At 61.9% G+C, this 22336-nt stretch overlaps 7 protein-coding genes across 7 annotated transcripts; all 7 read right to left on the reverse strand.

The window, feature by feature from the left end:
* Window positions 1-1373: 1373 nt before the first annotated feature.
* Window positions 1374-2711, reverse strand: LSCM1_03666 (uncharacterized protein; the record flags this gene model as incomplete). Its single annotated transcript, XM_067321199.1, has 1 exon — window positions 1374-2711. The coding sequence occupies one exon, from the start codon at window positions 2709-2711 to the stop codon at window positions 1374-1376; it is 1338 nt and encodes a 445-aa protein (XP_067176567.1).
* Window positions 2712-3727: 1016 nt separating this feature from the next.
* Window positions 3728-5380, reverse strand: LSCM1_03667 (uncharacterized protein; the record flags this gene model as incomplete). Its single annotated transcript, XM_067321200.1, has 1 exon — window positions 3728-5380. The coding sequence occupies one exon, from the start codon at window positions 5378-5380 to the stop codon at window positions 3728-3730; it is 1653 nt and encodes a 550-aa protein (XP_067176568.1).
* Window positions 5381-6376: 996 nt separating this feature from the next.
* On the reverse strand, window positions 6377-8371 carry LSCM1_03668 (uncharacterized protein; the record flags this gene model as incomplete). The annotated part of the gene is made up of 1 exon (XM_067321201.1): window positions 6377-8371. The coding sequence occupies one exon, from the start codon at window positions 8369-8371 to the stop codon at window positions 6377-6379; it is 1995 nt and encodes a 664-aa protein (XP_067176569.1).
* A 692-nt stretch (window positions 8372-9063) lies between these two features.
* LSCM1_03669 (uncharacterized protein) lies at window positions 9064-10473 on the reverse strand (the record flags this gene model as incomplete). The annotated part of the gene is made up of 1 exon (XM_067321202.1): window positions 9064-10473. The coding sequence occupies one exon, from the start codon at window positions 10471-10473 to the stop codon at window positions 9064-9066; it is 1410 nt and encodes a 469-aa protein (XP_067176570.1).
* A 903-nt stretch (window positions 10474-11376) lies between these two features.
* On the reverse strand, window positions 11377-13512 carry LSCM1_03670 (uncharacterized protein; the record flags this gene model as incomplete). Its single annotated transcript, XM_067321203.1, has 1 exon — window positions 11377-13512. One exon carries the CDS (start codon window positions 13510-13512, stop codon window positions 11377-11379), a length of 2136 nt encoding a protein of 711 aa, XP_067176571.1.
* Window positions 13513-15827: 2315 nt separating this feature from the next.
* LSCM1_03671 (uncharacterized protein) lies at window positions 15828-17300 on the reverse strand (the record flags this gene model as incomplete). Its single annotated transcript, XM_067321204.1, has 1 exon — window positions 15828-17300. One exon carries the CDS (start codon window positions 17298-17300, stop codon window positions 15828-15830), a length of 1473 nt encoding a protein of 490 aa, XP_067176572.1.
* Window positions 17301-18611: 1311 nt separating this feature from the next.
* Window positions 18612-22031, reverse strand: LSCM1_03672 (uncharacterized protein; the record flags this gene model as incomplete). Its single annotated transcript, XM_067321205.1, has 1 exon — window positions 18612-22031. One exon carries the CDS (start codon window positions 22029-22031, stop codon window positions 18612-18614), a length of 3420 nt encoding a protein of 1139 aa, XP_067176573.1.
* Window positions 22032-22336: the final 305 nt, after the last annotated feature.

Raw genomic sequence — 22336 nt, forward strand, 5'->3', positions numbered from 1 at the left:
AGAGGGAGAGAGAGAGAAAAAAGGCAGCGAAGGAAACCTATCTTGTCGGCATGCGCCAAAGGGGGCCACGACCGTAAACGCACTCACAGAGGCTCCGATAAGTCAGCGCGGAAGCTGTCAAGTTTATGGGAGAGCCACGGAGACGAGAGGGTGCGTGCAGGCAGCCTTGTCCTGTGCGCGGACGCGCATCAGCGTCTCCTAAACATGCAGCCACTAGAACCCTCTCGCTCCCTCATGAGTGCTAGTCCGCGCTCAGAGCATTTTCAGCTCCGCTGCGATCGAGACTCTCGCGTATCTCCTCCCTCCGCCAGCCAGTCCGCCGGGTGCAATGTCATGGGCTTTGCGTTTCTGTTTAGCATTGTGTGCTTGCTGCTTCGTGTGACGCTCTTAATCGCATAAGCGTCCTTTGAATGTTAGACTGTTATGAAACCTGAGAACAGAAACAATGGCCGATAAGCCGTCTTCTCTCTCACACGCCCCTCCTCCCTCGCCACAGATGCTGCAGGAGTCCTGCACTCGTGCCCCCTCTTTCACCGTGCCCTCCCTCCACTGTAGTCTCTCTCAAGTATTAGCCTTCTCCTCTCCGCGCGGGGAGGGGCGGATGAAGAGGTGGGTGGAGCACAGCAGCCCCGCTGACCTCACCACCGCAGCCATCGCGCTCCCCCTCAGCCAAGGCACACCTGCAGGCACACGCGCAGACGGGCACAGAAAGAATTGCGAGAGGGAGAGAGCGGTGATATGCTGGCGCCTGCAGTCATGCAGCTGGGGTGTGCTTTCAAGAGAGGAGAGAGACAGAGGCAGCGGCAATGGTAAGAAAAGCTGATCGCCCCGTGCCATCCGCGATGCCGCGACGGTTCTCTACCTCCTCATCGATCAACGGTGAATTATGCGCCTCCGTTCGCCTCTGCCCCACCCCCTCTTGATGCGCTAAGCGGCGAGAGAGAGAGTGAAATAGGGCAGAGGAGAACAGCCGATATTGCGCTGCCAAGAAGGCTGCGAAGCCGAGATGAGGTCACAAGTTGGCCCCTCGAGTCCTCTCCTCCATCCCTCCACACAAAAAAGGGGGGCACAGAGAGACAGACAGCACCGTTGTCAGAGTCTCTCCCGCATTGTGCGCCGGGCGGAGGGGAAAGCGGCAAACAGCCCCGACATGCGTGACACGCGAGATGGAGAAAGAGAAAGGGGGGAAGAAAACAGAGGCCCCGTCAAGCGACACACACACAGATACGCAAAGTGTGGGGGGACTGAGAGAGAGCGCGCACACACGCAAGTGTTTGAGCAACACCGGTTCGACGCACAGATGCTCCACCAAAGGCCTCCTCTTCCTTCCCCGCGGCAGGTCCGGGAGGGGGAAGGTTCACCTACGCTGTTGCTTAGTAGCGCCGGCGGTTCTTCCTCTGCTTTTCAGCAGCTAAGGCGGCTGCCGCGTGGGAGCGCTCCTGCATCATGGCGTGTGTCAAGTACGTGGTGCAGAAGGAGCCGCCGAGGATCGGATGCCAGAGCTCGGCCAGGTCCTTCTGCAGCGCGCTCGAGTCCTTCGTTACCCACAACTCCAGCCAGTAGGCGCGTTCGCGAACCTTCAGCACCACACCGTTAACGGTCTCCCGCACCGACGGGGACCAGGAGTCGCCGATGGTGCGGCAGAGGAGGAGCTCCCACGCCTCGTCAATCTGGGCAGAGCTCATCTTCACCTTCACGATGCCGCCGTCTCGGTTGGCGGGGTCCTCCCACTTGGGGTCGATGCCGTCGCGGAAGAGATACAGCGTGCTGAGCTGCAGCTCGGACGGAGCCGCGATGTTGTTCATCACCCTCCAGAAGGTCGCAATGCTGTCCACACGGAACACTAACGTAGGGTTGTAGTCCTCTTCCCTAATATTCTCGCCCAAGGTCGTGGGGAGGTAGAAGAGACACCACAAATCGTCCAGCATCATCTCGATGTTCTCCTTCGTCGGGTCCTCCGAGGGGACGAGGGCGAGGGGGGACGGCTGCGTCAGCACCACACGCGCGAGGGTGCGCTGCGGCACGTAGGCAGCCGCAGCTGCATTCAAGGCACTATTCTTGCTAATGGTCTCGATTTCAGAGGCGCTCTTGAGGCTCAGGCGAGAGGGCTGGATGATGGGGGAATTGTGGAGGCTGCGGCGCACCGCCCCGGCCGGAGATCGTGCTTGGCCACCAGCGGCAGCAGGCGCTCTGGCCAGCTCCATGTCCGCCGTGGAGGTGGGTAGAGCTTCGAGCCCGCCGTCGGGGCCGTTGCGCCGGCCCGGCAAGAACTCTGTGGCGTTGGGGTTCATGTGGTGACGTGGGACCGTGGCAGGACTAAAGCGGGTCGGCACACTGCGTGCTGCCACAGCGGGGCTACGCTCACCTGGCGCAGTGGCAGGAGACGGAGGAGGAATCGCGCTTGCCGTCATGGAGGCAGTGGGGTGTATCGGATGGACGGGTGGCAGGTTTGGCGCATATTGCGCCGAGGGCGCCGGCGCCCTGTGTGCCGCAAATGTCTGGTGCCCCGCCGCAAAGGAGGAAGCATGGTTGTTTCCTGGCACTGAGGGCGGAGGCATGGGATACGTGGTGTTGACGCCAGTGCAGGTGACGCTGATCTTGGACTTAGCCGGTGTCACCGACTTCGGCGGCGCGGCAGCAACCGTCTTTTTCATGCTAATCGCAAAGGACGGGCTGTACTCAGCCGCCCTCACATCGAGAGGGGTAGACATCGCCGTAGTGAACGCGATTGCGGGCTGGGGCGCCACCGAGATGCAAAGCTCAAAGATGCTGGGAGAGAAAGAGAGAGAGAAGAGGCCTATCGGATGGGCGACGCGTGGGCGAGGCGCAAAACGCCGAGGCTCCTGTGCGATGTACCGCAGCGGGCAGATGTGAGGAGGTGCGAGCACGCACAGATACCAGTAAGCGCGCGCACGAGGAGGCGCAGATGTGTGTGAGAGGGCGGTGGGGTGGGAGAGGTGCACCACTGCCGTGAAAAGGCAAAGGGGAACAGAGAAGAAGCGATAGGCGCCGAGGCTGGAGGATGGCAGGCGCGCCCTCGCACAAGCTCGCAATGTAAGCGAAAACGATGCAGATACAAGAGAAGACAGCGCTGTCGTGAAGCGCGTTGCGACTGCGGACTCGATTAACGGCAGTGCTCGCCGACAGAGAAGAGGGAGCAATGCTGAGTGGAGCGATGGGCGCCCCCATGAAGGAGAAGGTTGCTGAGGCAAAATAGTGCGTGAGTGCCTTCTTCCACGCAGAGACACGTGCGAGTGCGTGTCGCCCAACGAATGGGCCGAAGGGGAGGAAGGGGGGAGGCGGAGCTACTCTTCCCGTCACTGCTCGCATACCCGCTGCTCTTTCTCCTGCCACCATCACCACCGCAGCAGGCGACGGCCTCTACGAGGAGGTCGCTAAGCCGTGAGAGCCTCAAGCAGAGAAGTTGAAGAACGCAAAGACGCGATGGCAAGCAGTAGCAGCAATGTCAGGCAAGTGGCGAGCGATGCTGCGTGAATGTGCGGTGCGGCAGATCAGCGCCGGTTACCAGCGCGCGTCATCGAAAAGAGGGAAGCACCTTGCGGGCCATGTGGGGATGACATAATGCATTATGAAAAATCGTCGCAGGGCGCACAAACAGAGAAACTTAAAGAGAGAGAGAGAGCGGCAGATCGCTCGCCTCGGTGGTGGGCTGGACAAATTAAGAGCTCGAGAAGCCATCGAGCCAGAGAGCGCCGTACGGCTGTCCCTAGGGAGTCGTGCGCTGCGGATCACGAGGAAACAGGGAAGCCAGGCGCACGTTGCTCAGCCCAAGGTACAGCATGACCACACGCTCCAGCCCAATGCCAAAGCCGCCATGCGGCCATGCACCAAGGCGGAACGAGTCGACGTATTCCTTGATCGGCGTCAGATCAACGCTCAGCATCTTGGCGCGCGCCAGTAGGAGATCGGGGTCGTGGATACGCTGCGCTCCGCTCGAAATTTCCTCGCCACGGATGAACATGTCGTACGAATTCGTGAAGCGCGCGTCGTCTTGGCACTCCATCGTGTAGAACGGACGCGCTGAGGAGGGAAAGCGGTCGGCTATGAAAAAGTCTGTGCCGTAGCGCTCCTTCACAAGCCTGCCGAGCAGCTTCTCGTTCGTCGTGTTGATGTCGTCAGTCGGCGCCATCTTCTCCTCCAGTACAGTGTTTAGCAGATCGATGCAGTGCACGTAGTTGATGCGCAGCATACGGCTATCCATGTTGTGCACGCGTGCCTGGTACCTGTCTGTTGGATCGACGCCCTCCGAGATGATACCGACGCCGAGCTCCTTCATCTTCTCCGGGGTGAGCCTCCACACAAGAGGCTCGAACGGGTATTGCCTGCACACGTCCTGCAGCTCCATTGTGTGCGTGGCAAGGCGCTCGAACATGTAGTTGAAGAGGCCCTCCGCCACATCCAGCACCTCGTAGTAGTGCTCACTGATGCGCATCTCCACGTCCAGTCCGACAAACTCCGTCAGGTGGCGATGCGTATTGCTGTTCTCCGAGCGAAACACAGGTCCCACCTCGAACACGCGCGGCACATCACCTTGGAGCACCATCTGCTTGTATAGCTGTGGCGACTGGGCGAGATACGCAAAGCGGTGGAAGTACTCCAGCTTGAAGACGTTGGCGCCACCCTCGCTCGGTGCGTTGATGATCTTCGGCGAGTGGATCTCGCAGAAGTCGTTGTCGATAAGAAATTGGCGGAAGTATTGGCACACGCGGGACTGGAGGCGGAAGATCGCGCCGGAAGCCGGCGTGCGAAGGTCCATCCACCGGCTATTCAAGCGCGTGTCAAAGTTCACCGTGGCGCCTCCGTCCGACTCCGCTCGGCTCGCGTCCTCGAGCGTGAAGGGGAGCGTACGCAGCGACTCCGTCACTGTGTGGATCTTCCGCACCCTCAGCTCAATTGTCGAGTGCGACGTCGATGTGATTGGCTGCTCCGCCTCGCACACGGTGGCCTCCACATCGACGATCGACTCCAAAGGGATCTGCCCCATGAAGTCGATCATCTCCTTCGGCACGTCGCCTTCCACGGCAGCCATCGCCTGCACGGAGTTCCCCTCATCGCGCAGCACCATGAACGCCATCTTACCCTTCTTGCGCGTGGTCGACACACGGGCGCGGACCAGCACTGTCTTACCCCTTAGCTCCAGATGCGACAGATCCGAAACCGGGACATACGTCCGCGACTTGTAGGTCGTCGACTGCACCATTGGCGCGGCACCGAAGATGTCCTTGTACTTCTGCAGAAGGGCCGCCTTTTCCTCGGCGCGGGCCTTCTCCTCAGCCAAGCGCGCCGCCTTTCGGGCCTCCTTGTCGCTCATCTTCTTCTCCGTCACGGGCGCTTTGGCATCGGCGGCGCCGGAGCTCATGATGTGGTGCTCACTCGAAAGAGAGAGGGGGAGGGCGGCTTTGGTGCGAGTCTCTGGCTTCGATCTCTGCTGTTGGTGTTGCGAATACCGGGAGAGCGGTGGACTGCCGATGGGAAGAGGGAGGAGGAAGAGAGGAAGAGAACGTTTGTAAGGTCGATGACGACTTGACTGACGAATGATGTTGGGGTGATGCGTGTTTGCGCGGGAAAGTGGAGACGGACTCCGCACAGAGACAGACAGACAAAGAGAAAGAGAAAGAGAGGGGGGTGGAAATGCCGGTGGAGAGTGCGAGGTGAGGGTCTGCTCACAGATGTGCCGCATACGCACACACACATATATATATACATATATGTATGTGTGTGTGTTTACGGTGATGGTGCACGACGGCAGCGAGACGTGGGCAGGTTCAACGGGGCCGTCCCTCACCCGAGGGCAGTATCAGTCGTACGAAGAAGACGAATGCGCTCGCAGCATGCAGCGACGTCGTGCTCGCTGTGCTGCACCTCTTCACACTCTCCCCCACGCCGCGTGCTACTTGACGATAGGAAAGAGGCACGCCTGCCTATGATACAGGCGCGGAGGTGCGCGGCATGGGGAGAGTGACGATCTCCATGCATGCGCAGTAGCAGCACTGCCCCTTCTCTCGCACGGCTTGCCTAACGGCGTAAGCTGCGCTTCTTCCAGCCAAAGCGCCGCACCTCGCCCCTTTGTTTCTGCGGTGTGACGAGCCGCATCAGGCACATACCCACGCACGCACGCGGAAGCGCCCATCAGGCGCGTGGCTCTGCGACACTCTAAGTGAGAAGAGCCGAGAGTCGATCAGCACGCACCTCTTTCTCTCAAGACACGAAAAGGGAGAGAGAAGCGAGACGAGCCGGCATACACGTGCGCACCGCAAAGCCTGCTGCAACTACGCAGAAGGGCTCCCACAACTCCAAGAGGGGTGCCTCAGTTCCCCGCCTCATCCCCCGTGTGCTGCGTCGCCTGCCGTCAGGTTCACTTCAGAAAATCCTGCACCTCCGCCACCCCACAGTCGGTATTCGATTCCTCTTTTTTTGCTCTCCTGTCGCGCCGCTGCGCCTCCTCAAGTGCATCCATGTCCTGCAACCGCCGTATAGTGAACTCCCCCTGACTTCGCTGTCCGCCCGGCGCAGCGTTACCGCCACCCCGGGACTTGGCTATCTGCAGCCACTGCGGCAGCAAGCGCTCGAGTTGCGCTAGCCCAATGCCCTCAATGGCACGGCGCACCGACGGGTTCAGCTGCTGCAGCAGCTCCGCTGATGGGAACGCCGTGTCCTTGTCGGGCATCTTGGCATAGAGGGCAGCGGCGAGGTCCAGCGGCTGCCACTCTGAGGCACGGCGGATCAGCACCTTAGTGGGGTCCTCCTCTTCCGCAAAGTCCACGGTAAAGTAGTGAGGGTAGGTGGCGAGCCATGGTGCGATCTTGGTGGGAAGACCGGAGGCGCGCATCTCAATAGGAAGGAGCTGCATCGCGTCGCGCAGGTTGAGCGTCTGGTATGGCGGAAAGCGATCGTACCAAACGTTGAGAATCTGCTCTCGCGTGTACACCACCGGCGTGTGCTGTGAGAAAGTCGCGTTCAGCCGCCCCGCAGCAGTTGCTGACAACGAAGGCGGCTGCGATCGTGCCCCGTGTGCTGACGACGACGAGGAAGACGCCGCGGAGGTTGCCGTGCTGGAGCCCCGCGCGGTGACCACCTCATTGTCCGCATCGATGGTAGCTGTTCTTGTGCTGGCAGAGGACGGTGGCGGCGGCGGTGACCTGCAGATCCACATAGACACCTGCAACATGTCGTTCGACACCGCCAGCGACCGGCCGTGAGCGCGCAGAAATCCCGCAAAGCTTCGGAATCGCCGCTTGATCTCCTGCTTCTGTGCCCGGGCGAGCTGCTCATACAGCGGTGTTATGTTCACCCAATGAGGAATGTCGCTGTCGCAGACATGCCGCTTGATAAGCGCTGCCACCTGTGGGAGAGGAGAGATGTCCAGCGTGAGCTCGTCGAGCGCCAGAGGGGCGAGGTGGGGTGGCCGGCGCCGGATGCGTCCATCAACGACCTGGAACTCCTCCGGCAACTTCACGGCAATGGAGAAGAGGCCGCCTTGGCAGTTGAAGTAGGGATGAAACAGAATGTCCTCTGGGATGCGCTCCTCCAGCGCATCTATGGCGGTGAACTCCCCCGGCACGAGATTGCGCAGGCGATCCAAAACCGGCACATGCTCCTCTAGCCGCACACGCATCGCCGGCGGCGGGGCAGGAGGAGTGATGAGCACTCGCCTCGTACTATTCGACTCGATGTTCTCCGCGCAGACAATGAACTCCGGCTTCACTACGTAGCTGGTTGTCTGGCCAACGTCTGACATCATGTACTTGTCATCCGCTACGCCGCGCTGCGGGTGGATCAGGTCGGGGTGCAGTCGCACGTTGACGCGGCCGGAGTCAACGACGAGGACGTCGAAGAGAAAGGGAAACTTTTTGAAGAAGTTGAGGAGTCGGCTGCGGCCCACGACCTCCTCGCGAACGTCGTCCGGAAGCATCGAGGCGACACAATGAAAAGGCACGTAATATGTCGGCACGTAGAGTGCAAACACATTGGCGACCTCCTGGGGCGAAAGCATGTGTATGCTTGTGCTGTGGCTGGTGCCTCCACCGTGGGCCGGCGTGAGGCGCGCAGAGGAAAGTGGTGGCGGCGGAGGGAGAAAGCTGCCGGCACGCCCTGTCGCGAGGCCACCCGGTGGAGGCGGTGGAGGGAGGCGCCCTCTGTCCACGCCTCCGGCGTGGCGCCGTGCCGCGTCGACGGCGCTATGCAAACATGTCGCGACACAGCAGCGGAAAGTAGTCGTGGAGATTCTCCGGCACGGTCCCAATGTGTGAGTGAAGTGTGCTGCGGTCTGCAGTGGCATTAACAGGGCCATGCCACCGCAGCGGAGTCGACTGTATCTGACAGGGGACGGCCCGCTGCCAACTAAGCTCATGGTGGTGTCCGGCACCCACACACACACACACAGACGAGCCACAAATATATATATATATATAAAGGGACGTGGATGTCTTTTAGGTTCTGTTGCTGCGCACACTGACAACCTCGAGTGTAAAAACTGCTATGACGCAAGTGAGACAGGCGGGGGTGAGATAAGAGGAGTGGGGTTGAGGAAAGCGGAGAAGGGGGCTCTCTGATGCACGCCTGAGGTGGTCCTCGCTTCACGCAGAGAGTGGTGGCGGCGAGGCTGGTGAAAGATGTGGTGGCGCAGACGTACAGGGCGCGCTCACCCATCCTGCCACGCGCACTCCACGCACCACTTGCTTCCGATGATCCCTGCATGTACGAGACGCGGCGCCGCAGCTCTCGCCATGTCAGCCGTGTCCGAGCCCACAGGCCCTCGTCGCATCGATTTCCTCTGGTAAGTACGTGTGAAAGAGAGCAACACCATACGCGCAACGGTGTCGCTGCCGATCCTGGCCTACTGCACCTTGCTGTGCGAGGGTGGGTGCCCGCTCCTCCACTCTGCGTAGGCGTGTGACGGCTCTGTGTGGTCCTCTCTTGCTGTTGTTAGCACATGGAGTTAGTTACGCGCATTCAATACGGTGGAGGGGGGGGAGCCGAGCAAAACACGCCGGCATTATAGGAACGCTTGCGGTGGCTTCGTTGGCTGCACCCTTCCGTACCCTAAGAAACTGATGTCACGCCCTGCTTCATGCGCAGCGCCGCCACAATCTCGCGGCGGACCTCGGGGGTGATCATGTAGTGAAAGTGTACGTTGCATACGCTCGACAGCAGCCCCAGCTGCTCCTCGGTCAGGTCCGCCTTATAGTGCTGAATGAAGGAGAGCAGAGTCTGATGCCACAGCACCGGCAGCGTCTCCTCCTTCGCGTGCGTTTCCAAGAATCGATGAAAGTACTTCACTAGCTGGTCAATGGCCTGGTACGGCAGGGCCATCTTCTTGTCGATGAGCACGCGAAGGAAGACTGAGCACCGGCCGCTGAAGGGCTGCTGCGCGATCTTGTAGATGGTGACGGCGGTGGGTACGGGTGGCAGGTGGCAGCGCTGCAGCACGCTTGCCACCACAAGGGCCTCGCGCAGCGTGCACTCCTCATCCATCACCAGAGGCAGCAGGAAGCCTTTGAAAAAGGCAACTGGTTTGAAGAGCGCCTTGCGCACTGCCATGTACAGAGCCGGGTGAAGCTTCTTCTCCTCGAGCAGCCGCTCATGCACGATGGGCAGCAGCACCGCGGCGTAGAAGCGCTGCAGCATACTCTCGTTCAAGTTGGCAGCAAAGATGCGGGTTGCCTGATACGTGGCGTGAGGGGACCATTGATCCGGACGCGTCAGCATCAGCAGCTGCTCCCAGTTCTTGACGTTCGGCAAAATCTTGAACGCCTTAGGAATCTTGCCAGAGGTGTAGCGCTTCAGCACGGCGCCGATGGCCGTGTAGACGCGTGCCACGCGGTTGTCGACTTTGCCCCCATCCCCTTCGCCCGCCACGCCGGCGTTGTTGCTCGGGCTCGGGGCTGCGCCGCCACCAGCGCTCTGCTCCCTCTCCCTAATCTTCTCCGTGATCATATCGGCCAAGTTGCGGCTCTGCACACGCGAGGTGGGCTGAAAGGCGTTCAGCAGCCGCGCCTCCTCCTCGTCGATGCCATACATCTCCGCAGACACATCCGGCACCTCCATCGGCATCTCCGATGCAATGGACTCGTTGTCATCGTACTCAAGAACTACCTCCTCGTCGTCTGCTGCTGCCTCCATCTCGTAGCAGCGCTGGCGACTCTCCGTCGTCATCTCCTCATTGTCAATAAGCTCCTGCAGGCCATCGTCACGGTAGCATTCCCCATGCGCCGCGGGGGCGCTCTTTTCAGCTGTCACCTCGCCTTGAATAGTCTCCAGCTGCCTCTTCGCTGTGCGCAAGATTCGCTTCGTTGTGTGGTTTGGGATGAGGTAGCCAGCCTCATCCACAGCACTCTCGTCTGCGCCACGGCGGGACGAGCACTTGGCTCTGGCAAAGCGCTCCGCGTGGATATCATCGCTCAGCGGGTTAGAGCGGTGGGGCTCCCTCTTGGCCTTTTCTTTCCCAGGCATCCTCGGTACGTGTGTGCGTGTGCGTGCGAGGGAGAGGGAGCCGCTGGTGTGCACTGAGGATGGATGGGTGTGATGCAGCAGCTAGCTGTAGGGGAGGGAGGGCGGGAGGGAAAATAGCGAGATGGAGGGGTGGGGCGTGGACGCTTGTTGCGCCTCGTGTTTGCTCAGTGAAGGGTAGGAGAAGATCGAGAAGAGGTGGGGCGGACGAGCCCAACAGCGCGAGTGCGCCGTACGCGTACACGCCTCCGCAGAAGCAGCAGCAGTCGACGTCATCGTAGTGACCACTTCCGTTCAGTGGGTGTGCTTGCCAGTGGCAAGGGGGGGAGGAGGAGTCGCGTGCCGGTGGGGTTTCGATTAGCGTACGTTGGCTTTTAGAGGCACGAAAACGAATAGGAGGTCCAGCGGATACGCAGAGAGAGGGAGTTGCCGCGGGCGAGAGCTGAAGCGGGGGTGGGGTGGTGGTGCACATACACGAGGAGGGAAAGGGATGGGAGGAGGGGGGAAGGGGCCAAGGCAAGAAGAACTGCTGGCGTGGACACGCAGAGACACGGTGAGAGTGGGATCCCTACAGCGTGCTTCGCGGTTGTGCTCTGGGGAGAACATGGCGACAGCTGCATTCAGGCCCCGCCCATGCCCACGCACAGAGGCCGTTCCCCTCGCCAAGCAGTCCCCTCCCGCGCTTCCTCCTGCACATCTACGTTTCACTTCCCGTCCTCCTGAGATCGGCAGCGTCAGAGGCGGCAGGAAAAGCAAGCGGCACCCCCACCACTGAATCAACCCACTGCGGGAAGGCCATGCCCTTAGAGGCCCAAAGACGGGTCGCCTCTCGGCCTTCAGGGGGAGGAGGGCGGTCGCGCCACCGGTACGGAGCCCAAGACAGGCGACTGCGTGAGGACGTTGTGATCAACTGATGCGTGGTGGAGACGGGGGTGGTGGAATCTGCTTTATCCGCTGTGTCGCCCTCTTCCACACGGTGACATCTTCGGTGCGCTTCAGCAGGTCAGCCTGCACTTGCTGCAGACGCTTCTCCTTCCTGGTCAGACGCCGATCGCGTTCTTCCAGAATTGCCAGCCACGAGGAAACCTGCTTGCTCAGCTGCTCGACCTCGCCAATGTGCTCCTGGGCCACCTGCTGCTGCTGGTCGTGCTGCTGCAGGCGGCCATTGTAGTCTTCCTCTCGCCTCCTCAGTTGCTCCGCGCGCTCTATGAGACGCTGCTCCGCGACGGCAACCTCGCGCTCGACGATGAGCCGGGCTTCGCGTTGCTTGGCAATGTCCAACTCACGCTGCTTCAGCAGGGTCCGCTTTCCCTCGACAAGTGCCTCGCGGTCAGCGACGGACCTCAGGGACTTCATCGCCACGTCGAACTTCTCCCGCAGAGATGCCAATGTCTTCTCGATGGCGGCGTTTTCGCGCTGCCGTAAATCCTCCAGAGAGGCTCCTGCTGGTGGTGCTGCACGCATCTCTGCATCACGCTTCACCACCATGTCACGCTGCTCGGCAAGTGCTCGTGCGTTATCCTGCCGCGGGAGCGGACGCGGAAAGCGTCCAGGGCCCGCGCGGTCAGAGACGTACTTGGCCCCCTCTTGCAGGATCAGCAGGCGCCGATAGGCCGCCTCGAGTTGATCGAAGCACACAGCGGAGGAGGGGAGCGCATTCCCAGCACTCGCGTCGTCCACGGCGGCGCGCGTTGCGGTTGTTGTGGCAGCAAGTGAATCGCGTGCCGCCTCCGACGAGCCGCCGTTTTCTACAGTTGCTGTCACGGTGGCCGCATCAACGTGGCCTTTCAAAATCACCTCAGCAGAGGAGGCGCCGGAGGCAGATTGGCTCTCAGAAGCGTCGTCCAGCTGGCCTGTCGGCTCGGAGGTGGACGTGTCGGTCATGCTCGTCTCCTCGTCGCTGCTCCACGCGTGGCCCGTGTCGAAAGGGCTGCGATAGTGCTGCTGTTCCTGAGCGGCTTTGCGAAGATAACGCTGGCGATACACCTCCGCCGCTTGCTGGAGAAAGGGATGTGCGGCCCCTGTGGGGTTGGTGGTAGAGCCCGTCGGCGCACCACAAGGCGCTGCGGCGGTCGCCTGTGTCGCAGATGCCGAGGACGGATCGCGATCGAGCGGTGACGAGGCGGACGCTGCCCGCGACGCTGCGGCCATAGCCTGCTGTAGAGGGGATGATGCCGTCGCATGATCTGAGGCGCCACTGCAGGCCTGGTGGAGGCGTTGCAGCATGTCCTCCAGTGTCAGGGCCGCCTTTCCACTTAACGGCTCCTCGTCATCCCCCTCGTAGTCATCATCCTCGGTGTACTCCTCCACCTCATACTCGTCGTACTCGCTTCTGTCAGCCTTCGCGTCCTCGCGATACTGGAAGGCATTGGAGGAATGCTGCACGGAGCCACTGTTCGCGGTCTCTGCTGTCTCGGTTGCGGGCCCGGCGCAAGTGGTGCTGGCTGTCAGACGCCCTGCAGCGACCGGGGAAGCGGCTGACCCGCTGGCCATCGCCGCAAAGCGAGAGGTGGCTTTCGTTGGCGACGCACGAGTCGGGCTCGCGGCCGACCCGACGAACTCTTGAGTAAGGTTGCGGGCAAGCTGCGGTGCAGGCGCCGGAGCCGGCATATTCGCTTGTGGCTGCTGCTGTGGCGCCGGCGAAGTCCGGGATCCCTCACCTTTTTTGGTGCCTGGCGAAGCGGCGGTGGCCCCCCTGCCGTTCCCGCTGCCTCGCTGCAGCCCAACGGTGAAAGACGGCACGCCTGTGGCTGTTGTTCGCGGCGGCAACGAGGTGGCAGAGAAGGCGTTGGGGGCGGAAGCCGATGTCAGCCTGAGATTGGGGGAGCTGAAGACTGGAGCAGCCCGAGACGGCTTTGACGCCGGTGCTTTGCCGCCACTGCCACTCTGAGGCCCGCCAGCACCTGGGAGAGCGAAGTCCCCAGCAGTGGTGCTAATGGGGTCCGCGTGACTGTCAGTGATGTTGTACAGCTCAAGCCGCTCGTGGAGCTGCTGAATGCGCCGCTGCTGTGCGGCACGCTGGCTTGCATTGGGCATCGTCATCACTGTATGAGGAGGTGTGCGTGCAGGTAGTGCTGGCCAGGCGAGTTAAGCAGGGAGAGAGAGGGGCAGCAGAGGGGGCAGAGGAGGAGGAAGATGCGAGCTCTGCTCTATACGCGAGTGTGTCTGTCTGTGTAAAGCGGTTTATGTATGGATGCCAGCACACTCAGCGGACTAAAACGATATAAATATACGTGTCTGTGTGTGTGTGTGTGTGTGATGGAAGGAGGCACACTGCGTCTCAGCCGGAGTTGACGCGTGGTGAACAGAGGAAACCTAAGCGAGAAAACAAAGAAAGCGCCCGGGATGCGGCGAACGAGGGGGAGGGAGGAGCAGCACAGAGCAGCTTTGATGCTTAGTTCCTCTCCCTGGCCGCGAACGTGAGCGTGGGCTTTGCGCAGCAATGTCTGTCTTTGGGTTGGGGGAGAGGAGAGGGAAGAGAAGGGCGACGGAGGAAAGGGGGTGAGGGAGGGCGGCGCTGGCGAATGGGGCTCTTTCCGTCACTGAAGCCCAGCGCAGCGTCGCGTCGCCTCGACCCTTCGACGAAGTTCCTCTTAGACGCTGTTGAGGGCACCGAAAAAAAAAACGAAAATGAAAAAAATGGAAAAGAGAAAACGAAAGGTGCCGTTGGTACTCTATACCGCGCCGATCACCGGGCAGAGGACCGCCGTCTTCACGCGCACCAGCACCCTACTCTCTCTCCGTCGCCCCGGCAAGAGTGCCAGCAATGGGTGATGGCGAGGTTGGGGATCACCTTCTGTGGGGGTGCGTGTAATATGACAGCGAGAATGAAGCTGGAGGACTGCGCAGCCTGCAGGAGCCACCTGCTCAATCGCTTTCGACCTGTCTGTGAAAGAGGGGGGGGCTGGACTCCGGACGTTGTGTGCACACCCAAGAGCATCAGCCCATCCCCCCACGCACACCTCAACTCCTTCTGCCCGCGTGTCGGTGCGATTGCTGGTGTGATGTTCCTCAGACGAAACAGCGCGACTGAGGAAAGGCAAAAAGAAAATGAGGGGTGCGTACGCAGCACAGAGAGGGGTGATCGGGGCACTGCACGGTTGCAGGAATGCAGCGTGATCATGCAAGGTCAGCTTTCCCTGGCGCAGGTCGGTGGTTCATGAAAGCTGTCCATACCGCGGCGGTGGTGCGGCATGGGCTGGACATGGCAGACGGCCATGGCCGTCGGACCAGCGCCAGGGAAGATGAGAGAAAGAGAGAGCATCTGCAGAAGCGCAGGCCGGCCGTGCACAGCCTTTCCAGGGGCGCATTCGATAGAGCGCATGACGGCTGCGCATGTAATATGGCGGGTGCTCTTCCTACCCTGTGAGCGCTTAGCTTTGTGTCCTTCTTCTGTGCTGTATGCACGCTGCGTCTGGTGATGCGTAGGGGAGGCGCGTCGCAGTACTGCGCGGCTCCTCCCAGAGCACCTCATCCTCTCGACCAAGTCACGCGGCCGCCCTCATTTCTTTCTCTCTCTCTCTCTGCCTCCCCGCCCCGGATGCAGCGACGCCCGTGCAGCGCAAACAGCGCCAAAACAGGAGAGACGCGGAGGGTGTGCAATGGGCAACGGAAAGCGCAAGAAAAGGGGAGATGGCAAGCTCACTGCGTGTGCTCCCAAACACGCCGCATCACACCCCTCTGCGTGGGCCCCGGAGCTCTCAGGCAGGGAGGCGGCAAGTGCCTACAGCAGAAGGTGCATGCAGCGCTCTGCCCCTACGTCTCGCGGGCCCCCACGCTTGCTCGCGCGTGCTCTCTTACTCGCGCTGCGGAGCCGTACAGACGACAACGCGAGCGGAGACGCAGAAGGTTGAAGAGAGATGCTACTCCGGAAGCAGTGCAAACGTAGCGCACTCAGCTGCGCTGGCAGCGCACACTTTCCACCGTGCTATCTGGCAGGCCACGGGTTACTCCTCCGTACCGCGGAGGGGGAGGGGAAAAAAGTCTAAGACTCCAGTGGGAAGGAGACAGAGGAGGGGGCGGGCCGCCAAAGAAGGCGGAGGCGGGAGAGAGGGGAGAGGGGGATAGCGCATGAGCACCCCCATCCCCCCTTGAGCACGTCCGGCGCATCTCCGCGTGCAGACACGAAAGGAGGAGAAGAGGTGAGAGAAATCAAAGAGAGCGCCAAAACTGATGCTTGTCTACTCAGAGGGCACTCAGCGGCCTCGCACACTCGCTCCATCGGCCACATCGGAGAGGAAAAAGTGGCAGTGCCTCAGAAGACCGCGCGGCAGCGATCGGCTCGATGGCGCGCAGCGCACGCGCGTGCGTACGAGTTCACAGCACCCGAAACTAGCTCTGTCTCCCTCCTCCTCCGCTCAGCTTTTCCATCTCTGGTGTCCGTGTTGTGCACCTTCCTGCTTGATGAGGGCGCGGATGTGCGCGAGAAGGTGCCGCTTCAGCCAATGCCCCTCAGCTGGCAGCGCCACGCCTTCCTCTCTGAGATAGTCCTCCATGTCTGCCCTCGAGATACGCGAGAGCGAGCGACGGATGGTGTGTTGGATAACGTACTCCTTCACCTCGTCGTGACTCATCGGCGGGCGGCTCGAGGAGGTGGAGCTGCGCCCGCTGCTGCTGCGGCCATCGCTACTGACGCTACGCTGACGAGGTGGGGTACTGTGCGTGGCCGAAGGCGATGGAGTCCGCTGCCTATGCAAGGGCGGCGGAGACACCGTGCAACGCGATGGTGGAGAAGACGCAGGGGGTTCAGACTCGCTGCTTCCGCTGCTGCTGCTGCTGCTACGACCGTTGAGCTTGACAGCGGACGGAGGTGGAGCCGGCGGCATGGCGAAGGAGCCGCGGTGAGGCGTGACGCTGTCGCCGCTTGACTCCGCACGCGTCTTCTTGGCGGGCGGCAGCCCCTCCTCCTCCTCCTCGCTTGTCTCCTCGTCTGTCTCCTCTTCGTCTTCGTCGTCGCTCGACAACGCGATCACCTTCGTCGGCGTGACCGTCTCCAGCTTGTCGGGGCTCGCGAAGCGCACTGACTTGCGCGGGCTCACGCGAGCCATACCGGCGTACAGTGCCCCATCCGGGTTGGACGGCGTGGGCGAGGGCACGGAGGTCTCCTTCGCCTGACCGGATCCGCGCTGCCAGGACTGCCGAATGCGCTGCAGGAGTGAGAAGGGGGAGGAGTGGCCGGCGGGGCTGCTGGGGCTCGTGCTTGTGCCCGGCTGCGTGAGCAGTGGGCTGCGCGGGAGGCCTGCCGGGGTTGGCGGAGGTGCCGGCAGCGACGGAAGAGAGGGCGAGGTGGGGGTGGGAGTGGATGTTGCCGCACTTGCCAGCGTCAGTGGCGTAGTGTGGGGCGCTTTCGGCATCGCCGGGGAAGAAGTGGGAGAAGCGAGCCCGCCATGCATACTCATCGGGGCCCGTTTCGGGGTCAACTCTGCTGGTGGCAGTGGCGTTGCTGAGCGCGCGGGAGATTGCGACTTACGCTCCTCCAGCGCCTTTGTCACCTTCAACTCCTGCTCACGCGTGCGCTCGAGCATCTCGTGCGCGCGCTGGATGACACTGTCACACTTGTCCGCAAACTCGCGCAGGGAAGGCGAGCGTGAAGCGGCGACTGCAGCAGAGCGCCGCGTAAGCGAGGACGTACGAGCGCGACTTCGGAGGCCACTGTCAACACGACTAGGCACGTGAGCGTAGTCGGAGGCGGCGGGGTTGCGGAAAATCGGCTGCGCCTCGTGCGGTGTGGCACCAACAGCGGCGGGCAGCCCTCCTTGACGGTCTTGCTCGTGTGGAGCACCGCTGACCGCACGTCGTAGGCTCGAAACGGTGGGGCGCAGAAAGGACATCGTGGACGAGGAGGGGGGGCTTTGCACAATCGTTTTTTTTTGGCGGTGGGCGGTTAATGTGTATAAAGGCGTTTGTGCGTATATCTGTGTGGGGCTGTCTGTGTCGAGGAGAGGAAGGGAGGGAGGGAGGGGGGGGCCTGACCCTCTGGGCGTGCCTGCCTGCGTAGCTGTATAAAAGCGCTGTGAAAAGCAAATTCCGTCGCACGGTAGCAGTGCCCTAACGCGCCGGCCGGTTTCTTGAAGGGGCGTCCTAGGTTTGCCGCCAGCTCTCCCCTCCCCACATACTCAGACGAAAAAGAGAGATCGAGGCGAGGCAGCGATCGTGTCCGTCTGTGTAGAAAGCGAGTGCTTCGCTCTTCAAGTTGGCGGTGGAGTGAGAAAGACATGGGAGAGTCTGGGAGCATCTGTCCGCCGTCCGTAGGGGGCCAAAGCCATGCCACCTCAGTCGGCATCCTTCCACTTTGGTGCGGGAGAAAGAGGGCGGCCGCAACCACGCGGCAAGAGGCGGAGGCGATGCATCACGTAACGATCCTTCAGTGCTCGATCACACGCCCTTTTCCACCGCCTCCCGAAGGAGGGGAGGAGGAGGAGGAGGGGAGTCGCATGAATACGAGACGCGCTTCCGCTTCCGCATGTGCCGACTATTTCGTTTTTGTGCTGCTGCTGCTCCTATTCACACACGTGCTTGCGGAGAGAGGTGGGCGCGTTTCACCTCAACACCGCGCCTGCTGCACAACTCTATTTTCTCAGCCGCTTTGGTGCGAAGTAAGCTCTTGCCCTCGCTGCGGGCAGGAAGGCGTAGCATGCTGGCGCGCACGCCTATCCATGCCGAAGAAGAGTTGAAGTGAGGGGAGGAGAGGGGACGGGGGAGGTGGAGAGAGTCGTGGGTGTGCAATCAATGAAGAGCCACGCCGAAACCTCCGAACGATAGGAAAGTGTGCAGCCGCGCAATGCCCACCCCCCTCATCTCCCCCCGCCTCTCCTAGAGCGCGCCCCTGCGGATACGCCGTCATCCGACCCGCCTTAGCCCCATACGCACACACATGCACACTCGCCATCAGAGCCGACGTGCATACATGTAAGCAGTGAACGAAGCAAAACTGAGAACGAGCGGCAAACGCGCAACAAAGAAGTCACGTGTGTGACCATTACGCCACGCACGCACTGACGCAGCTGTACATCGAGGGAAAGAGAGAGAGAAGAAAGAAAAAAGAAGAAAAAAGGAAACAAACAGGAGGGGAGCAGCAGCGTTCGCGCACACCGACGACATCGTGCCACTGTCGTCGCGCGTTGAAGCATCAGTCATCCAGCCTACCGGCGGTTTCCCTTGGCTGCCTGCTGGCGCCCTTTGCGGTTCACGGGCATCGCTCGCTGGCAGAGCAGCGCGTCCAGCTCAGCATCGGCCGCGGTCAACGGTGGCGGCGCCACGCCACGCCCGATGCAAAATCGTATGTTGACGGAGAGAGACGCGCTGTCTAACTCGACAAGTCGCGCCCGCAGCGCCAGCACACGTAAGGCTCGCTGAGCCACGCGTAATTGCTGGGCCTTGAGGCTGGTGTAGAGGCCCTGCAGCCGTGAGGGGTGAGCAGGCAGGGCCACCACACTGGCGTGGCGGGAACGGGTAAGATTCCTGCTCGATGGCGCGGATGAGAGCGGCAGCGACGGAGGTGCGGTTCCCACCAAAGAGTTGCGCTGCCTGTTCGAATGCGGTGATGTAATACCAGTCGCAGCGCTGCCCTTGTTCAGTGCTGCTAACGGGGTTGGAGAGAGCGCCTCAGGACTCTCAATACCCTTTCGGGTCGCCTCCTTGTACTGGTGGTGCATGTGCAAGTAGGCCGTAAGAGACTCACGGAGACGACGCTGCTGCTGCCGCACCTCGCGCTCTGCGATCTTCATAGCATGCGAGTCTTTTTCAAGGGCGGCATCGTGCACGTACAGCACACGGCAGTTGGGAAGCGGAGTGGACGAGCATGGCACCACCATGCACGCCGCCGGATCGCCGCCGCTAGCTAAGAGAAGTTCACCGGGGTCCAGCGTTATCACCCCCAACTCGCGGCGCAGGTGCATCACTGGCTCCTCCTCCTCTTCCCCCTCCTCGGCATCTTCGCTTCGGCGCGAGTGTGACGTTCCTGATGGCGATGCTTCACCCAGCAAGGGGGCATGGGAAATCACTCCGTGCGATGCAAGCTCTCCGGTCGCGGACCGGGCAGTAGCACCGTTTCTACTCGCCGAACCACCGCGGGTGGCGCTCGGCGCAACCGCATCCAGCTGCGCGCGCAGGGTAGCCTCACCCTCTGCAAAGCGAAATGTGTCCTGCACAACGACGCGCAGCACTAGAGGCTGCTGAAGTGCGTAGACGAGGGTGTCGGTGAGGGGGAGGCTCGCGACGCGCGTGGCGCCAGGGTCACCTCCGGCCGCCGCCGCGGCGCAGGACGGGATGTACGGGTCGGGGATATGCGGTAGCGACGCTGCCCCGTTGGCTGCAGCCGCGGCCCCACCAGCCCTGCGCTGCTTACCTAGTGCTGTAGAAGACGAGCGGTGGTATGGCGCACCAGCTGCCCCGGTATGCCGGCCCCCATGATGGGCGGGCGCGGTAGCGGGTGGCTCGAGACATACTTGCACAGCAACACGCACGCCCTCTGCACAGTCGAGTGGTGCATTGCTGCTGGAGACGCTGGAGCCGCCCCAACAGCCTTCAACCGTCACCCGGGACGACACCTCGTACAGCGGCGTCACGACCCGCTTTCCGTTTTGGGAGTTGGCATTGGGAGGGGCACTTTTACCGCCACTGTCTCCGGCCACCCCACCGCTGTGACGGCCCTTGCGGCTGCTGCTCGCCTGCGGGGTGGAGATGAGGGGAGAAGCCAGGGGTGACGCGGCGCGGTCGCTGCTGCACACTGATGCGTGGGCCAGCCTGTCGCCTCCTGCCAAATCAAGCACGAAGCTGGAGGAGGGCAGCAGGCTATCCGCCACGCATGGCTGTGGCACGGGCTGGAGACTCGTCAGGCCCTTCACAGTCACGAGATTCAGCCCCGCTGCCACGGTAGTTCGCAGTTCCTCATTCGGCACAGCCTTCAGCGAGGCCTCCATGTGCACTGCCGAATACGTCGAGAGCGGAGATGCTGCGGAGGTCGAGTAGTCCCGTGCCAAGGAGCTGTGCTGGTGCGAAGGCTGGGCCGGAGAGGCGGTCGTACTCCCTCGCCCCCGCCCGTAGATGTTCGGGGGCAGCGCACTAGATGACCGCCTCGCTGCATCGGCAGGCGAGTTGTCGAGCAAAGGCCGCCCCAGCATCTTCTCCTTAGCGGCGCCCCCGCCACCGACGGTTGGATGGCTCATTCGTCGCTCCTCCCCTGTGACTGCGACCCCGTCGAGCCTGTCGAGGTGCACGCAGCCACGCACCATGAACGTTCGGTACACGTCTAGAAGCGAGATAGGGTTGCCCTGCAGCGTGACTTCTGCCAGCGACCCATGCGCAGCCGCCTCCTGCACCGCAGCTTCCAGATTCGTCACGTAGTTGAAGGCCATGTTCAGAATACGCAGCGAGGGCAGGTACTGCAGAAAGCGTAGATGCCTCAGCTGGTTATAGGCGAGCCCCAGCGTCGTCACTGAAGCATAAGTAGTCAGCGGCGCCGCCGCATGGGGCGGTAGACGTGCGGGCTCGAGAAAGCAGGTAAGGCTGCATCCACACGCGGAGACGAGGCGGCAGTTGGGCGGCAGCACGTTCAGCTCCGTCAACGCTGAGTTGCCGTTAAGGCGTACCACCTCCAGCCGGGCGCACTTTTGGAGATCCGCCACGGCGTTGCTGAGGCGCTCCCTCGTCGCGTTCAGCTCCGTGAAGACTGAGAAAAGGAAATCGGGCGGCAAATGTGCTCCCTTCTCAGCGACCATCGCGCGGTGTAGCTGCTTCAGCTCCTTAGGCGAAAGAAGTCCCCAATGGTCTGCCAGCGACTCTGAAAGGTCTACGAGGCGCAGCAGCGCCGCATAGTATGCGCCAACTGCCCTCCGCAAGCACTGCAGCGCAGGCGCGTCGCAGCGCCGTGTCAGTTTCAAGTCCTCCCACAGAGGTAGCACGCCTTCTTCCTCCGCTGGCAGATGCGCACACGCATTCTCCTCGGCCAACTCTCGCTCCATCGTCAAGGAGGGGCTTTCGAGATCATCGGCGGCGCCAGCTGCCAGGAGATAGCACGCCTTCGCTGGGCTGTCGTTGAGTGTGCCTGCAGCAGCAGCCTTCGCCGTGACGCACTGCTGGGGGTTGAAGGTCGGCTTGCCGCTCGACGTCGCGCTGCGCGGTGCTGCAGCGCCAGCGGCTGCCGTGTTGCGCGCAGCGTCTTCAGCGCCGATGGCACGCGCGCGCGCTGCCTTTTGGGCACGAAGTGATTGGGTCCACTGCTTCAGAATAGGCGACAAGGACGGGCGTACGGCTTCGTGCGCAAAGGTGGCGCCGTCGCTGAGCTGACGCCGCAGCGCCGCCCCTTCCTGCTGGATGTCCAGAAAAGCTGCCCAGGATAGCACTCCAGTGTAGGAGAAGAAAATGTCGTCGAGGAAGTCGGCAAGACTGCGCGTGGAGGAAGAAGGCGACGTGGCAGGATGCGCGGCTGCCGTGTGTGCCGACCGGGCAAAGAGGTCCTCCAGCACTTTAGAGGCAAGCGTCCCGATGTGGCGGGGCTGCTGCTCACGCATCAGGTCGTACACGGTGGGAACGTACACCGCCGCTGAGTGGTTGGCGCACATGTCGATGCGCTTTTGCTCGCGTGCGTGTGTATGTGTGTGCGTGTGTGTGTGTGTGTTAGCGACTAAGCGCGTGAAGAAGTGCAATGTGCGTCCTCTCGAGCCTGCGCCGAGAGCTGCACCGCTCAGCCGATGGCGTCTTCGGTATTCCGTGGACGGGCGGCGTCACTGAGAATTCGCTCACGCGCACGTGTGCAGTGGAGGGAGGGAGGCACACAAAAAGAGGACGATGCAGAGGGAGGAGTCGCGGCGCAGACTACAGAGGGCAATGAAGCTGAAGCGCCTGCACTCAGCCGATACTACGCTGA

The sequence above is a fragment of the Leishmania martiniquensis genome, chromosome 30 (genome assembly GCF_017916325.1).
Source record: "Leishmania martiniquensis isolate LSCM1 chromosome 30, whole genome shotgun sequence".
Classification (NCBI taxonomy): Eukaryota; Euglenozoa; class Kinetoplastea; order Trypanosomatida; family Trypanosomatidae; genus Leishmania; species Leishmania martiniquensis.